We start from the raw sequence: 16,997 nt of genomic DNA, 5'->3' as shown, positions 1-16,997 counted from the left end.
AAATCCCAGCAACCACATGGTCACTCACAACCATCTGTAATGAGATCTGACACCCTCTTCTGGTGCATCTGAAGACAGCTACAGTGTACTTAGATATAATAATAAATAAATCTTTAAAAAAGATTGTCTCTAGGAGACAAATCTCTGCTCTCGATGGTACCAGGCCCAGTCTTTCCTTCTCTAGCATGGGCTTCCTCTAGCACGGGCTTCCTGGGGAAATTCCAATTCCTTGGTATCCATGTCTGAAAGTCAAAGGGAGAGAAGCACTCGACCTCACTGAGTAACCCAGGCTAGCCTATGTGATCAGCATGTCTCTGCTTCTGCCTCGGGATAATGTCTGCCTCTGTTGTGGCACTGGGAAGAGGGTGTGTGTGGGTTCCTCAAGCCTAGGGTGCCAGATCTTGGCACAAGCCCCACCCAGACTCCAGGCGCTTGCTCTGCACTCCCTTTGGGAACTGGACAGACACTTCCTCATTTCTGCTTCTTAGACCGCCTTGTCAGCAAGAAGGTCTTTAGCTGTTGTATAAACAGCTAAAAGGCACCCTACCCACAGACACGTACACTCTCAGAAGGCACGAGATGGGAGCAGATTATGAAACTGGACAACTTTTTTTTTTTTCCTCTTTTTGAGACAAGGTCTCACGAGGCCCAGAGTAGCCTTAAACTTATCATGTAGTCAAAAATGACTAAACTTCTGATCCTCCTGACTCCACCTCCCAAGTGCTGTGATCTCAGGTGTTTATAACATCACACCTCACTTATGTAGTCCTGGGGATGGAATGCAGGCACGGGCCATGCACAGATCTGGTGAAAAAGAGCAACCCAGGTTCCTCCAGAGAGTATTCTAGAACTGCTTCAAGGGACAGCCAGGCCTCCAGGCTGGGGAAGAGCTAGGTGCTCCTTGCACTGGAGAAATGAACACCTGGCTTCTAGAATCCTGGACTGGGGAGAAAGCAGGTAGTACCATGGAGAGAAGGCCGGTGGGTGGAGAAAAGCCAAGTGGCTGGATGGACCTGGCCAACTGCCCTTGGTCTTAGTTCAGGCTCTAACCCAGAGCTAGCAATACCTAATGCCACTCACGGCAGGTCTCAGCCTGGTCCCACTGGTCAGAAGTTCCAGGGAGGGGCCCAGCAATGTGTGTTTGCAGCAGCCAGCATCTCAGCTAGCCTTCAGAGTGGGAAAGCAAGAGGAGGCAGGTCCACACCCCATCTGTCTGCCCCAGGACTGGCTCTGGGGCTGATCAAAGCTTTCTATGGAAGCAGAGAATGCATGTGAGGCCGCATCTTCCTGGTCTCCCTCATGGCTCCTTCCAGAGGATATAAGTGTATTCTTTTCAATGTCCATAGGTAAACCAGAGAGCAATCTGCTGGCCAGAACAAGATAGATGATTTATTCCATCTAATCTAATCCTTAGTCAGCATCTTATTTTATTTTATGTAGGACCCCACCCACCTTCTTCCCCAGGCTGGAGGAAGGAAGTAGGAAATGCTAGCTGAAACCCTGCCCTCAGACCACACCTTCCACCCTTTGGGGGTGGGAGTATTTTAGCATACCCATCTATACCCCCTCCCACTCTCATTTACTTATGCAGCCGGGAAAAGAATCTAGGGCCTCCTGCTTGCTGAACTAAGCTCTTAGTCACCCCTCCACGCCTCCTCCCTCCTGTCCTTTCTCTTCCTCCCCCTCCTCTTCCTTCCCAACCCTCTCCTCCATTCTCTCCGTGATTACAGAATCTGACCCTGTATCCCGGGCTGCTCAAATAACCCAGTCTGGCCTTTAACTCAAGGCAATCCCTCTGCATCAGCCCTTCAAATGCTGGGTTTACAGTAATCTGCCACTACATTTGACCTAGTGTTTGCTGATAGTTCCTGAGGGGACCAGGAGACAAGGACGCCGTCACATCCTCCTTAACTAGTAAACTAAGACAAGTGAAGGTTCTGGTCCACATGTCACAAAAGCTTTGTAACAGGCCAGCCAATCACATAGTATCTCACTTATTAACCAAGGCTCTGCGGTGTTAAACTAGCGGTCCAAGGTCACACACCCGGTGTAGAAGCCAGAATCCTGGTGGGATCCTCCACTTTGCACCTAGGTGCTCCTTCCCGACTCTTGGACCTTCAATCTTGGACTGGAACCAAATCTCCCAGTCCTCGAGGAATCTGCATCCAGGGGAAGATCGCGAGCCGGGTCACCGCTCACCCCTTCTCTGGGACCCAGGGCGCTGCTGAGTCAGCGTAACCCGAGCAGCCCAGTGACCGCGAAGCCCCCGCCCCCGGCTTGCGCCCCGCCCAGATAGAGGGCCAGCCCCTTGGCCGAGCACAAACGGAGTGCGACAGCTAGGCCAGGCGACAGCGCTGCCTACCAGAGCGCAGCATGACGGCCATCGGCGCGCAGGTAACCTGAGGGACCCGCGGGGCGCAGAGCCCGGGTACAGTCTATCATGGGGGAGGACTGGGAACTCTCAGTGACTGAAACTTTGGGTTAGGGTGACAACTCCCCAAGGTGCCCAGGTCTTTCTGGGACACCCTTCCCCCGGAAGGTTCCTCTGAGAGAGGTCGGGGGGGGGGGGTACCTGCTCCCCCAATGCAGCTCGCTCTGCGCGGTCTTCTCGGCCTCTGATGAGCACCAGAGGCCACCGAACTTTTCTGCAGGGTCACCAGTGAGTGACCTATCAGTTAGGCTTTTCTCGGGGGTCGTTGAGAATCTTTAAAAACTTGGCGTCTAACGTTGCGGACTGTCAGGGTAGACTTGGAAAATGCCAGGCTTGGTTTATGTAACGGACGAGGACGTTGCTCGCGAAGCCAGAACTTTCTGGGAGCGCGACTGCAAAGATCATCTTCGTCCGAAGAGTTTGAGGAGTTAGGTGGAACTGAGGTGGGACTGGATTCGCTAGGGACCCGACACTCGAGGTAAACAGTTCCCAGGACAGGAGCAGCCGCTTCCCCTAAGATCTGGCTTCTTTTGGAGCAATGCTGAGTGTTTGTGTTGGCTGAGAATCTTCGCATTCCTGCCCGCTTCAAAAGGCGGTCGGAAGTGTCCACTACCCCGCGGGCCAGCTTCCTGCTCACCCAGGCATCCCGGTGGCTGGCTGTGCTCCAGGCTGTCCGCTGTCCGGTCTTGCCCTGAGAAGTACAGAGGTCAGTTGACTCTGCCTCCAGGTGCTCAGGCCCTGATAATTTTAGGTACTGTTCCGCCCATTAATCATTATTTTTATCATTATCAGCACTGCTTGATATAGACAGGATCTGTTCTTTGTTGCTCAGGATGCTCTTAGACTCCTGGGCTCAATTCACCCTGCTTCCTTAGCCTCCCAGTAGCTGGCATTATAGGAATAGGCCACCTCTACAGCTCTACCCATTTTACAGAGAGATAACTGAGGCTCGAAAGTAACCTGGCCATAGTGGGTAGCCAAGTGACAGGATGTAGACAAATTCAGGTCTTCCCAACTCCGAACCTCACTCATCCTTTTGGTAACAAGAAGAAAAGAAAAAACCTTGCAAGGCCACCCTCAAACTCTTTTATCCAGAACTCAGTTGCTAGGGTGTGGTAGGGACTCTGATTCGGTGACTTGTTTTTCTTTGTTCCTGGGCATATTCCAGACCATCTCCAGGGAGGGGAAAGCACAGGAGGAATGGAGGAATGAGCCAAGGTGTGGGGGCACCCCTAAAGGAGATACTCAGAAACCAGTGTGGGTGTGGGAGGAGCTAAACTAACCGCCATAGGTAGGAGCCCCTTTAGGGGAAGAGGGAGGATGGAGGGGAGGAGGGGAGAAGGTGAAGAAAAACAAAGCAAGGAATAGGAAAATATGGAGAAGAGGAAAGAGACAAGGAAAAGACAGGATGGAAGGGGAGGAGGGAGGGGAGGAGGGAGAGGGGAGGAGGAGGTGGAGAGGGTGAGGAAGAGGTGAAGGGATGGGAGAAGGAGAGGGGGGGAAGAGAAAGCAAAGGAGAGGCAGCAAGAGGAGGGGAAGGAGGGAGCAGAAGAGGAGGAAGGAGGACAGGAGGCATATTTGCCCCAGACTCAGCTGCCTGTGGAAGTGAGGAAGATGAGCTACACCCATCTGTCAGTACAGGGTGCAGAGAGCACTCTTCCCTACTCTGAGGGGAACTTGAACAATGACTTCATCCCATAACAGTACCTAACGTCCCTAAGGTGTTAGGTGTCATTATCACCCTTCACTGGAGACAAGTAGACCAGGTAATAAATGACAGGCAAAACCCAAGACCTGTTAGTGCAGGCCTCCCCTTTCTAGCTCCTTGAGAGACTAGGGCAGGAATATCGCAGGTTCAAGGCCTACCTGGGCTAGAACGAGTACTCATCAGACTGTCTCAGAAGAAAACATTTAAGAAGTGTGTGTGGCTAGGGTGGAGCACTTGCCTAGCACACAAGGTCTATGCCCTTAGTAAGAATGGGCACCAGGCCTTGAGCATGCAAGCAGTGGTTGAGCTGAAAGAAACAGTTAGGCACAGGCTGCAGAAGAAAATTTCCTGTGTTAGGGGTAGTCAGCTCTGGGATGGCGGCCTGACCCAGGCTTGGGCAGAGAGCTCATTAAAGAGCAGTGGATACAGGAGTGTGAAAAATGAGTATACATCGTTGGGGTGTTATTGGTCTTGGGAAGCAGAGGCCCATCCGACATGGCATTGGGGCTAGCCTCATAAGCCTGGCAGAGTCAAAGCAACAGGTCAGTGGGAACCATCAGGGTCACACAGGTTCAAAGGGGATGAGAAGTGTTAGCATTGGAAGTCAAGGCCCTGTTTGAAGTGACTGTCTTAAGGCACAGAGAGATGAGGCTGATGGGGCATGACTGGCTGCCCGCTTGCCCTTTTCTGCCCCCCCCCAGCACCTGCCACTCAGCTGTGCCACCCTGCCTCCAGGAGAGCATTCCAGAGTCACTGGACACTTGGTGGATGTGACAGTGGTATGGGGTGAGGCACACAGGTTCAAGATGAAGATTGCAGTAGGCATGATGATTGCTGGTGAGATGGACCACTCTGAAGAATTGAGAGCCAGCTGTGGGCCACACGTTTCATATGTGGGGGCCAGGGGCATGGAATACCCTGAAGTGCCCTTCCGCCTCAGCCTCTGTCTACCTTGGTTTTGTTTGTTTGTTTGTTTTGGGTTTTTTGTTTGTTTGTTTTTTCGAGACAGGGTTTCTCTGTATAATCCTGGCTGTCACTTTGTAGACTAGGCTGGCCTTGAACTCAGAAATCCTCCTGCATCTGCTTCCCGAGTGCTGGGATTAAAGGCGTGTGCCACCACGCCAGGCTTCTACCTTGTTTTTTGAGACAGTGTCTTTCACTGGCCTAGAACTCAGCTAAACTGGCAGACCAGCGATTCCTAGTGGCTTGCCTGTCTCCCTGATGCTGAAACTACTAGCACCCACTATACCCAGGCTTATTTTTTTTTTTTTTTAATATGGGTTCTAGGGGTGGAATTCAGGTCTTTGTGTTTGCAAGGCAGATATTTTACTGACTACCCCTTTGAAGCCAGGCTCTCTTCCTGGCCTGGAACTCACCAAGTAGGTGAAACTGGCTGATCAGTGAGCCCCTCCCTGCTACCTCCCCTTCTCCAGTGTGCACCAACAAGCCCCTCTTTTCTCCTGGCATCTGGGGATGGAGCTCAGGTCTTTAAGCTTACAAGCACTTTCCAGGCTGAGCTACCTTCCGGGTCCCATGTCTTCATCAACATGAACCTTTAACCCCTTGCAGTTTTACGTGGTCAGTGAGTTTTAATGAAGCCTGCTTCAAGTCAAAAGAAGGATATGTGACACCAGATCTCTGTCACCTCTGTCTTAGCGCCTGGAGATTAAAGTCCAGCCTGGGACTGGGACAGGCGGGGCTGAGGACGGATGGGACTCGATGTGCCTGTTTTCCAGACAGTGTGAGGCCTTGGGTCAAAAGGTGTCTGAACTGGCCTAATGTGTCTTGTGACGTGTTTTCTGCATCCTTGGCTGTCCCATCTTGTGACCATATTAGTCTCTAGGGATTTTATAACCCTGCCAGGTGCTTTCCCGCAGGGATCGCCAGCTTCCCTGGGCAGATGAGAAAGCAAGTGCCCACTGGAGAGGTGGCTCCATTGGGAAAGGGCCTGCCTAGCATGGGTGAAACCCTGCTCCCAAACGCTAGCACCAAACCGACAAATGTGGCGGTTCTGCCGCCGTCCCAGGAGGAAGAAGGGATATATAAAACTCCAGCTCAAAATAAAAATAAAGGGAGAAAAGAAGAGAAGAGAAAGAGAGAGAGAGAGAGAGAGAGAGAGAGAGAGAGAGAGAGAGAGAGAGAGAGAGAGAGAGAGAGTATATGAGCACACACATAGAAACCATAGGCTGGTGCCAGGGTGTCTTCATCTACTTAACTGTTTGAGACACGTCTCTCACTGAATCTGAAACTCACTGATTCAACCAGGCTGTCTGGCCTGTGAGCTCTAGAGATCCAACCCCTTAACCCCAGCCAGCACTGGAGTTACAAATATGCATCCCTACCACGTCTGGCTTTTATGGGGGTGCTAGAGACCTGAACTCAGGCCCTGTGCTCACATGGTGGCTCTTTACTGACTCACTATGTCCCAGCCCTAGCAGATATCCTCCCAACTGTCTGCCAGGAGCCAGACTCAGTACCACATCTTAGAGGTGTGGCCCACACTTGCCTCTGGAAATCCTTGTTTACAGCTGGTGGGTGGTGCTCCCTGAAGTCCCCCTTTCTCACCCCCCCCCCGCCCTCATTTCCCAGCACCACCCAGTCCACGAGAGGGACCTGCTTTTTCTTACCTCCCCAGCAGTGGTGTGGTCTGTTTCTGAACATCCTATGAAGCAAGTCATTTAACTTAGACTGGGCAGGAGGCTCAGTGTACAAGGAATTTCAAGTGGAACTTTTGCTTCCCCCATGTTCTCTCTCAAGTGCCTACCAAGCGCACAGGCCTAATGCCCTTGCCAGGTGCTAGGAATACCCCAGTGTCTTGACATGTGGCCTTGCCCTCCTAGGGAGACACAGTGTCCCAAGTAAGGCAGTCAATAGCACATCATTCCAGTATACCATCAGAACGGAGCAGAGAACAACATGGGGAGGCTACCTCTGTAGAGAAGAGCAGTAGAGGACCCACTGAGCTGGCTGGGTGGGAAAGGCCTCTTTTACAAGCATGAGAACGGAGGTGGTGTCATTCCTGGGGGTGGGGTGGTGATGGAGGGGAGGAGGGGAACTACCCAGGAGGTTTGAAAGAGGGCCCAGGCATGGAACTATATTAATCAGATTGCCATGTTTTGTGTGCGTGCGTGCGTGTGTGTGTGTGTGCGTGTATGTGTGTGTGTGTGTGTGTGTGTGTTCATGCGCGAGCTCACACAAAAGCCTATATGCATGTAGAGTTCAGAAGCCAACCTTAACTGTTGTTATTTAGGCACCATCTTCTCTCCCTTTCCCTGTCCTGCTCCCTCCCCCTTCCCCTCCCCCTCCCCCTCCCCCTTCCCCTTCCCCTCTCCCTCTCCCTGACTTGGCCTGGAGCTCATCAAAGTCCCTAGCTCATCCTAGGCTAGGCTGGATGGCCAGCAAACCCTGGGATCTGACTATGCCTGCCTCCCCAGCATGTATTTACTACTTAAAGCAAGTTCTTTACCAACCAGGCCAGCTCCCCAGCTCCAGTTTGGGCTTATCATTCTGGGTAAAGGTCCTGAGATGAAGAACAGTAAGGGATAAGTTTGTAATTGGTAACTGCCTGACCGGGCTCAGGAGAGGAGGGAGGACAGGTAGAAAGGAATGCCCCCTTCCCGGTGAAGTCGGGTCTAATGAGAAGCTGGATAGGGGTTGTTCAATGTTTTCCATGGTATCAGAGCAGAAAGCAGGGCTGGAGGAAGTGGGATTGCATGCCGGTCTTCCCTGGTGTCGCAGACCCTTGCTAACTCATTGCTTCCTGGTGTCTTCCAGGCCCACAAGCTGTTGGGCCTTAAGAGGCCCCACCGGTCTTTCTTTGAGTCCTTCATCCGGACACTCATCATCGTGTGCACTGCCCTGGCTGTGGTCCTTTCTTCAGTCTCCATCTGCGATGGCCACTGGCTCCTAGTGGAGGATCATCTCTTTGGGCTATGGTACTTCTGCACCATCGGCAACCACAGTGAACCACACTGTCTGAGAGACCTGAGCCAGGCCCATATGCCCGGGCTGGCAGTAGGCATGGGCCTAGCACGCAGTGTGGCCGCCATGGCTGTGGTGGCTGCCATCTTCGGCTTGGAGATGCTCATTGTGTCCCAGGTGTGTGAAGATGTCCGCTCATGGCGCAAGTGGGCCATCGGTTCCTACCTCCTCCTGGTTGCCTTCATCCTCTCCTCTGGGGGCCTCCTCACCTTCATCATCCTGCTCAAGAATCAGATCACCCTCCTGGGCTTCACCCTGATGTTCTGGTGTGAATTCACTGCCTCCTTCCTCTTCTTCCTCAATGCCGCCAGTGGCCTTCACATCAACAGCCTCACTCAGCCCTGGGACCCTCCAGCAGGGACCCTGGCTTACAGAAAGCGAGGTTATGATGGGACTTCTCTGATATAGGACCTCGGGCTGAGATTGAATGGGACAACCAATGAACTTGACACTGCCTCTTAGGCACTTAGCTCTAGCAATGCCCTGGGAGTCTCTTCGGCCGAGCTCCAGGGCAAAGGCAGAAGAGTGCCTCCGTACGACGGCACAGTGAGCTGGATAGGTTAACCATGCTATTAAAATCTCAATTTGAAAGTAAGAAGAGTATCCTAAAATGTCTTCCTATGGTGTTTTCTTTCCTGACTGGAATAGGGTTTGAAAGAGACCAAAAGTCAGTTCCAGAATGGCTGCCTAGCTACGTAGGGCTCATGCCTGTTCCATTGATTGCAGTGGGATGTGGGCTGGAGAGGTCCTGTGACTCTTTTTAAATATGTGTGTGTGTCTGTGTGTGTGTGTGTGATGTGAGTGTGTTCATATCTTCACCTGTGTAGGTATGGGTTCATGTATGTGAGGATATACGTATGGAGGTCTCACATGGACATCTGGACTCATCCTTAATTGATTTCCTATCTTTTTCTAAAGGCTTATTTATTTAACTATTTATCTTCTGCGTATGAGTACCCTATCTGCATATATGCCTACATAACAGAAGAAGGCATCAGATCACACTATAGATGGTTATGAGCCACCACCATGTGGTTGCTGGAGATTGGACTCAAGACAGTGCTCTTAACCACTAAGCCATCTCTCTCCATCCCCTACTTTTCTACCTTATTCATTGAGGCAGGGTCTCTCAACCAAACCCAGAACTTACCCGTAAGGCTAGTCTCATGAACTAGCTCACTCTAGACATGCCCTGACTCTGCCTCCAAGGCCTAGAAACATAGGTGAGTCACCACGCCCATCCAACACTTATGTGGGTTCTAAGGATGCTTGCATGGCAAGTGATTTAACCACAGAGCAATCTCCCAGCCCAGCTGCTGGGACACTTGAGGTTTCTAAGAATGGCTCAGTCCTCCACCTAAAGGACCAGTCAGAGCCTGGGACCTTCTCTCATCAGCTTCAGGGGACTTTGCACATATTTTCCTGTCTTTATCAGGATTCCCCACAGAAAGTCTTGTGGACAGTAGCTTTCAGTATATTGACTTAAAGTACCCCCTGCCCTGTCCTTTGTGTGGACCTACAAGCTCTGGAACACCCCAGTTTCTAACAGGATCTAACTGTTCTCTCTCTGGGCTTAGTTTGAAGACTTCCTGGAACAACTGCCCCCGCAAGGGCCCTCAGGTGATTTCTAACATAGTCGTTCCTGAAGCTGGTTTAGACTCAGGACTGTTTGTGAGACGGTCCGTTGTGAGGTTCTGGTGGCCTCTGGGTCCGTTTCTGATCCTGGAACACATTTCAAAGAGCACAGGCTTTCGAGGCTGAACTCCACAGTGGGTGAGGAGACAAACAGATATTGTGTAATAATTAACAGCTTGCAGGGGATAGGTGGAGGTGGAGGTGAAAGGGGTCAAGAACCAGTGGAGATTTCCATACTCACTGGAAGAACTGTGCTCTCTCTCTCTCTCTCTCTCTGCTGTGTGTGTGAGTGTGTTGCATGTGTGTGCATGTATGCATGTGCATGTGTGTGCACCAGTGTATGTAGACCAGAGGACAACCTTGGGTGTGTTGTTTCTCAGATGCTTTCCACTTGTGTGTGGATGTGGGCACACACATGCCACAGCACACTGGTGGGCTTTACAGGTCAGTATTCTCATTTGGTCTCCTCCTTCCATCTTGTTCAAGACAAGGTCTCTGCTGCATTTGCCGGGCTAGCCAGCTGGTGAGCTCCCAAGGTTTCCCATCTCTCTCTTCACCCTGAGGGCACTGGGACCATGGGTGTGGTCACGACTGCATCCAGCTTTATGTGGGTGCTGGGAATCCAGCTTGAGTGGTCAAACAAGAGCAGCAAGTGCTTGTACCCACGGAGCCATCTGCCTGGCCCCATTTGGTTTTTCGAGTTGGTCTGTCTCAGGTCTAGAATTTGCCAAGTGGTCTAGATTGGCTGACCAGTGAGTTCCAGAGTCCTCCAGGTTTCCATATCACCAGAGCTGGGAATACAAGCATTCGCCATCATGCCCAGCTTAAAAATTAAAAAGAGACATTGGCTCTGCAGATTGAACTCCAGTCCTGTGCTTACAAGACAACTGATCAACCAGCTGAGCTATCTCCTGAGGCCGCAGATCTGAAGTTTTGCTCATTCTGTTGCCTCATTTCCAGTTTTTTTTCCCACCTAGAAACAGATGAAATGCATTCTTTTATGTTCTATAAGATCGCTTTCTTAATCTTGTCATAAGGGTCTTTCCTAGGCTAGATGTAAAAACCTGTGGGGTTTTTTTTTCAGTATTTTTTGTTTTTGCAATCAAACCCAGGGCCTTATACATGCTAATCAAATACTTGACCTCTGAGGACCCATTTTATTTTGAGACAAGATATTGCCCAGGCTGGCCTCTATTTTGTGGGCTTACGTGGTCCTACTGCCCCAACCTCCCCAAGTAGCGTCTAATGAGATTTTTGTACATGTACATATACATACTCATGTGTGTACAGATATGTGTGTGTGTGGGCTCACATGCATCGGAACTCAAAAATCAACCCTAGGTAGCATTCTCCAGACTATATACCTTGTTTCTGAGGCAGTGTCCCTCACTGGCCTAGAACTCCCAAGTGTGCTTTCCTGGATGAACAGTGAGCCCCAGGAAACCCCGACCCTGCCTACCCAGTACTGGAATGGTAGGCCTGTACAGCCACGCCAGGCTTTCCCATGCGTTCCAGGGACTGAGCTTAGCCACTTCACCCACTGAGCCATCCCTCTAGCCCCTTCTACGGTGATCTTAAAGATCTTTGTTTTACTTATTACTGTGTATGTGTGCTTGGGTATGTACATATCGTGTGCACATGTAGGGCTTGGAGAACAACTCTCTGAATCTGCTTCCTTCTTTCTGCCTTTCCATGGCTTCCAGGGAGCCGACGGAAGTCACCATGCTTGCTCAGCCAGCACTTTTACTGGTCGAGCCACCTCTCTAGCCCGTTTTTAGGCATCTTTATTTCAGATAGTCTCCCAGTGCTGAAGCTGGACCACTACCAATACTGAGCTTGGAGGTTCCCACAACTGGTTGTTTTACTTTGGTTTTTCACCTTGGTAATGATCACTCATACCCAAGGAACGGTGAACCCGGGCAGGCGCTCTCTACCTGAAGAGTTTGGACACTGTCTGGTTTTACCAAAATCAAAGTTCATCAGCCATTCAGTCTGGGTCTCAGCCTGGAAAGGAGGCCCCATGCAGCCTGCAATACGCAAATGGGAGGCCGTGTCTCCATTTCTGTCTGGGTTTCCCTGTTAGGTTTTATTTTGGAAGAAGATTCAGACATTTCGTCCTCGTTCATCCTCTCATGGAGTCTAGGAGCGCAAACCCTCGGGCATAGAGAGTCAGAGTTTCAGAAGCTTAAAGCCCAGGGAGACGGACCTTTGTCCTTCCCTGTTTGAGAGTTGGGAAATCACCACCTGCCTCGAAGCTCAGATATTTAAAGTAAAAGACTGTGAACCAGGGCTCCATGGAGATATCGCTCAGCTCCCAGAGTGCTTGTCCGGTGTGAACGAAGCCATGAGTCTGATTCCCAGGATCACACAAACCAGGTATGGCGGAGAACACCTGTAATTCTAGCATCTAGAAACTGAAGGCAGGACAATTGTAAGTTCAAAGCCATCTCCAGCTACCTAGGGAATAGCAGACCAGCCTGGGTTACCGGAGATGCTGTCTCAAAGCAACAAGGCTTTCATATCGATGTCAAGTAGCTTGGCCACACCTGGGGCCTTCGAGGAGCTCTCTCCCACCCACTGAGAGAGAGAGCACAGCTCACTTTCCTAGGCACTTAGCTTTCCATGAAGTCCTCCTACCACATCAGGGTTATGTAACGAGAGGGGGTCGGATGCCCTATGGCTTTATCAGCTTAATTTAGCCTTTGTCCTGAAGGCTTGGTGAGAGAGCTATAGGACAGACAAGATCTGTCTGAGGCTAAGGGTCTTGATTCCTCATGTGTTCTGGGCTTCTAAGCTTGTCCTTAAAAGTGAGCTGGGATTTGGAGGCAGGGAAGCACCCTCCTCCTGCAGGGAGGAGTTGGAAAGTGAGCTAGAACACACCCCTTCTCCAGGTAGCAAAGACTGACACACAGGCTAGGCTTTTCTGGATGTTATTTTATTTCCCTGCCCCTTCTGGGGCCGCTGAAATGCTCTTCTTAGAAGAACAAGAAAAACCAAATCCCAGGCCTGTTTCCTGCTCCAGGATGTCCTAGTCTCTTCTTGCTTGATCTCTGAGGAAGCTCAGACCTCGGGGACAGGCCTGTGCAGCCACTCGAACACAAAATGGCTACCTGGCCCATGTCCATCCTACCGAGTATCCAACCCTTTGTCTGCTGGTGACTTGCTGCAGCCTCAGATGACATTGGCCCCAGGGATGCTCCGGCTCTGCTCAGAGGTGCCAGCCTTGGTGCTGTGGGTGGGGCCGTTGGTGGCATTGCTGAAGGAGTTGTTGAGGGCCACAGGGCGCAGCGGGAACTCTTGGAGGTGCCACTGGCGCCATTTTTTCTGAACTTCCAGCTGCACCTGCCCAAGACCGCCATCAGCTGCAGCAATTGCTTGGGAGGGAAGGCCAGGCCTGTGCCTGGAACCCAACTCACTGGTTGGTCCAGCTGGTCCTGTTCTGCCGGGTCCCCTTGCCTAAAGGCCTCTGAATGACCATTTCCTGTCCCCTGTGTAGAAGGTACTGAAGGCCCCCTGTAATCTGAGCACTTGTATCGGTCTTTAATTTTTTTAAAAAAATTATCTTTTACTTTATTAATTTTTTTTTGAGACAGGGGAGAGGGGGAGACAGAGTGAGCGAGCAAGAGAACAGATGCATGCCATGGTATTCTTGTGAGGTCAGAGGACAACTTGAGTTTCTCCTTCTACCACGTCAGCTCTGGGACTTGAACTTGGTTGTCAGTCTTAGGGCAATCGCTCTCACCCACTGAGCCATCCTGCCTGATCTGTACCTGCCGTCTTTCAACACTACCCTCAGAAAATGAGTGAGATGTATTTGTTCCACAAACGGCAGCATCAACCTGCACGAATTGATGCAGGTTGAGTATTCCCATCAAACCCCCGACCCTACCTCAGAATCTTTCTAGATCTGAGGATTTTCTCTGCAGACATGTCCTTAATGGTCCTCAATAGAACACTCGAGCCAACCTCTGGATTCAGGTGTGATGTTTGAGTTTTGGGAAATATCTGAGGACATTCCCATTCAAGTGTGTGAACCAGACAGATTGGCCAGTAGCCACAGAGACACTTGGCTTGTGTGCAGTAACTTACTTAGCCAAGGCCCATAACTAGAGCTTCATATCCTGAAACTGAAGCTTCCGTGCAAGGCCGGGGTGGTTCTGAGTGACCCACTTTACCCTTGGGAAGATGGCACTCCAGGTGGGAAGTGACCATGTCACACACAAAGCAAGCATCAGAGCTGCCAGGAGCTTGGGTTCTGGGGGTGGGGGAGCGGGAGGGGAGCTGGGCTCATCTGGGTTTGCCGAATTGGCCCACAGATAAGGAGCATCCAGAGAGCTTAGTAAAGACCACTTTACCAACCTCGGCCCAGAATCTACTTCTGCTGGCTCTGTCCTGGGGATATCACCCAGGATGTGACTTAACGTACCTTCGGGTGACTCTGCCAAGCAAGCAGACCTGCCCAGAACCCTTCCCATCCCTCTCCACTGCTCTCTGCAGGGAACTTCTGCATTGGAATCCCACGGTGCCCCAGGACACTCACCTCACCATTGAGGAAGCAGTAAAGGACAGCTACCACCAGCCCCTGCCAGAAGGAACTGGGTTAGTTCATATGCTGGGTTGCTGGACTTAGCTCATACCTCCTACCCTGCCCTGCCTGAGTCTGCCCCCAAGAACTTGAGAGAGCATGAATGTCTGCTAGCATACACAGACACAGGAGTACGTAAACATCTCTCTCTCTCTCTCTCTCTCTCTCTCTCTCTCACACACACACACACACACACACACACACACACACACACACACACACACCTTGGAGAATTCCCTACTTTGGGGCCCACATTGCCCTGATGTGCCTGTCTTGTTGAACAAAAGTCAGGAATCATTTTCACCTATTGACCCTGAGGCCTGGCGCATGACGCTTGTCAGAGGTGATAAGGAAGGAGCTTCTCACTAAAGGGATGATTCAGACCCCCCCCCCCAATGGTAGAGGCAGCCATCTTGGATAGGAGAGGAGCAGGCCCTGAAGTATGTCCCTCCATCCCATTGTGAGGGGCACAGTCACGCTGTGGGAGATCCTGGGCTCCCAAGGCAGATGACCAGTTCCTACTGAGGAACGGGTGTGTGGTAAGAGCAAAGCAAGTGCAAATGCTGGTGTGTTAGCTACCAGGGGCAGTTCTGTGGCCAGGCTCTGTGTCTCCTCTTCTGATCTGGAGGGGTCAAGTCTATCTGGACCTTTTCTCAGTGCTCCTGGTTTCTCCGATGGTGTTCCGGTGGCGGGCCAGGTTAGAGATGTCTACAGTGTCTGCAGAGCTGTGGGCGATGTGTGATGGCTTGCTGTCAACCTGACAGGGGCTGGGATCTCCTAGGAGGAAAACCTCTGACCTCCTAGGCGAAATCCCCTGAGGATTTTCTAGACTAGGTTAATCAAGGTGGAGATGCTCCCGAATGCGGGTGGCGCTATTGCATCCAGTGGCGGGGGAGGGGAGGGGCTGAGGACCAGCATTCATCTCTCTCCCGCATGCTGATGGAGAGTACAGATACAGTGCCAGCAGCTGCCTCGGGTCCTGCTGCCATGATTTCACAACATGGACTGTACCCTAGAACTCTCAGGTCCTTGTACAAGCATACCCTCTTTTCTTTACATCTGTCTTGCCAGGGTGTTTCCTGGAAACAATCCAATCCAAATAACCAATCCAAGGAGAACCTGCTCCCTTCCTCCCTTTCAGCACACCTCACCATCCTGTCTTCCCCACCTTTCTGGACAATCTTCTTCCCCCAGAGGCTTTCATACACAGCTTAAAACTTTGGCTGGCCAGGCCCCTCTTCCCTAGTCCCTTGAGGGACTGCCTTTAACTACTTACCGAGTTGAAGGACCCCAAATGGCAATGAACCTGCCCCTCCATAGTAAGATTAATATGTATAAATACTTAAGAATAGTGTGTGTGTGTGTGTATGTGTGTGTGTGTGTGTGTGTGTGTGTGGTGTGTAAGTATACATGCATTGACTGATGCAAGCCTAAAGTCAACAAGTCAATGCCAGTCGTTATCCTTAACTTGGTCTCTCCATGCTTTTCTGAGACAGAATTTCCCATTGAACCTATGGCTTCCTGAATGGGCTAGGCAGGCAGGCTAAGGAGCTCCTTGGATGTGTCTGTCTCTATCCCCTCAGTACTTGGGTTACTGGCACCCCACCTCAGCACCTACATGAATGCCGTGCTTCTCACTCAGGTCCTCATGCTCCTGCAGAGAGCACTTTACCCACTGAGCAACCGCCCCAGGCTGGTTTTGAAGGGGGTAAGACTTGAACCCATGGCCTTAGACATGCTAAATCCATGATCTACCATTGAGATACAAAGCTAGAACAATACTGGTGAGTTGTTGTGGTTGTTGTTGTGGTGGTGGTTGTAGCTGTGTGGTTTTTTCTTAAAATATTTATTTTTGTTTATGTCCAGTTATGTATATTAGTGTGTATGTGTGTATACTATAGTGTTTAGGTGCCTGTGGAGGCCAAAAGAGTATCAGACTCCCTGGAGCTGTTGTACGCAATTGTGAGCCACCTGATAGAGGTGCTGAGAATCTAACTGGGGTCCTTGTAAGAGCAGCAAGAACTCTTGAGCACCAAGCCATCTCTCCAGCCATGGGCCACAGTGGTTTGTTTGTTTGTTTGTTTGTTTGTTTGTTTTTGCTTTGTTTTGTTTGTTGTTTTTTAGACAGGCTCTTGCTACATTGTCTAGATGGTTGGTGAATGCAGGTTCATTCTGCTCTTCTTTTTGGTAGTGGTAGAAACTTTGATATGTTTATATATGAATATACATATATATATGTGGGTACATATACATATTTCCTGATGTGTTTATATAATAAGAATGCACACATACTTTTGGGGACCGAATCTCAACATTCATCTTACAAGCCACTGGCTGGCTTGGAATTTGTAGTATAGCCAAGGCTAGCCTAGAGTATGATGCTATCTTCCTGCTTCTGCCTCCCAAGGGCTAGGACTGCATTTGTGGACCACATGTTTTTAATGATCTTTTTATTTATAATAAAGTGGAAAGCATTCTTGTTTTTTCATTGTTTTTCAATCTCATATTCCCAGTTCTGGGAACAGCAAGTCCCTATCTACATGAGAGGCAGCTCTGGGCCCCCCAGGCTCTCTGAATGCTCACTACCCACTTCAGTGGTCAAACCAAATCCTTCCAACAGCTTGGATGGGACCTCAAATCCTGCAGTCAATGGATGG

General features: G+C 50.6%; 2 protein-coding genes across 5 annotated transcripts in view; one reads left to right on the top strand and one right to left on the bottom strand.

Annotated features, from left to right (window-relative positions):
- Nucleotides 1-2,160: 2,160 nt before the first annotated feature.
- Nucleotides 2,161-8,731, top strand: Tmem37 (transmembrane protein 37). Its single transcript, XM_021166932.3, has 2 exons — nucleotides 2,161-2,394; nucleotides 7,914-8,731. Exons 1-2 carry the CDS (start codon nucleotides 2,374-2,376, stop codon nucleotides 8,526-8,528), a joined length of 636 nt encoding a protein of 211 aa, XP_021022591.1. The 5' UTR covers nucleotides 2,161-2,373; the 3' UTR covers nucleotides 8,529-8,731.
- A 3,935-nt stretch (nucleotides 8,732-12,666) lies between these two features.
- The window catches only part of Sctr (secretin receptor), a 51,321-nt gene continuing 46,990 nt past the window's right edge, over nucleotides 12,667-16,997 (bottom strand). For all 4 annotated transcript variants that reach the window (XM_085840558.1, XM_085840566.1, XM_085840565.1 and 1 more), the window contains 2 exons: nucleotides 14,296-14,337; nucleotides 12,667-13,097 (listed from right to left, as the gene is read on the bottom strand). In XM_085840558.1, coding sequence (XP_085696684.1) covers nucleotides 12,927-13,097; nucleotides 14,296-14,337 — 213 coding nt within the window. In that variant the 3' untranslated portion in view covers nucleotides 12,667-12,926. The remainder of the gene's footprint in view (nucleotides 13,098-14,295; nucleotides 14,338-16,997) is intronic.

This window comes from Mus caroli, unplaced genomic scaffold (assembly GCF_978045245.1).
Source record: "Mus caroli unplaced genomic scaffold, Mus_caroli_1 scaffold_1, whole genome shotgun sequence".
Lineage (NCBI taxonomy): Eukaryota > Metazoa > Chordata > Mammalia > Rodentia > Muridae > Mus > Mus caroli.
The sequence above is the reverse complement of the archived record's forward strand: the minus strand, read 5'-3'. Positions and strand labels throughout refer to the sequence as shown.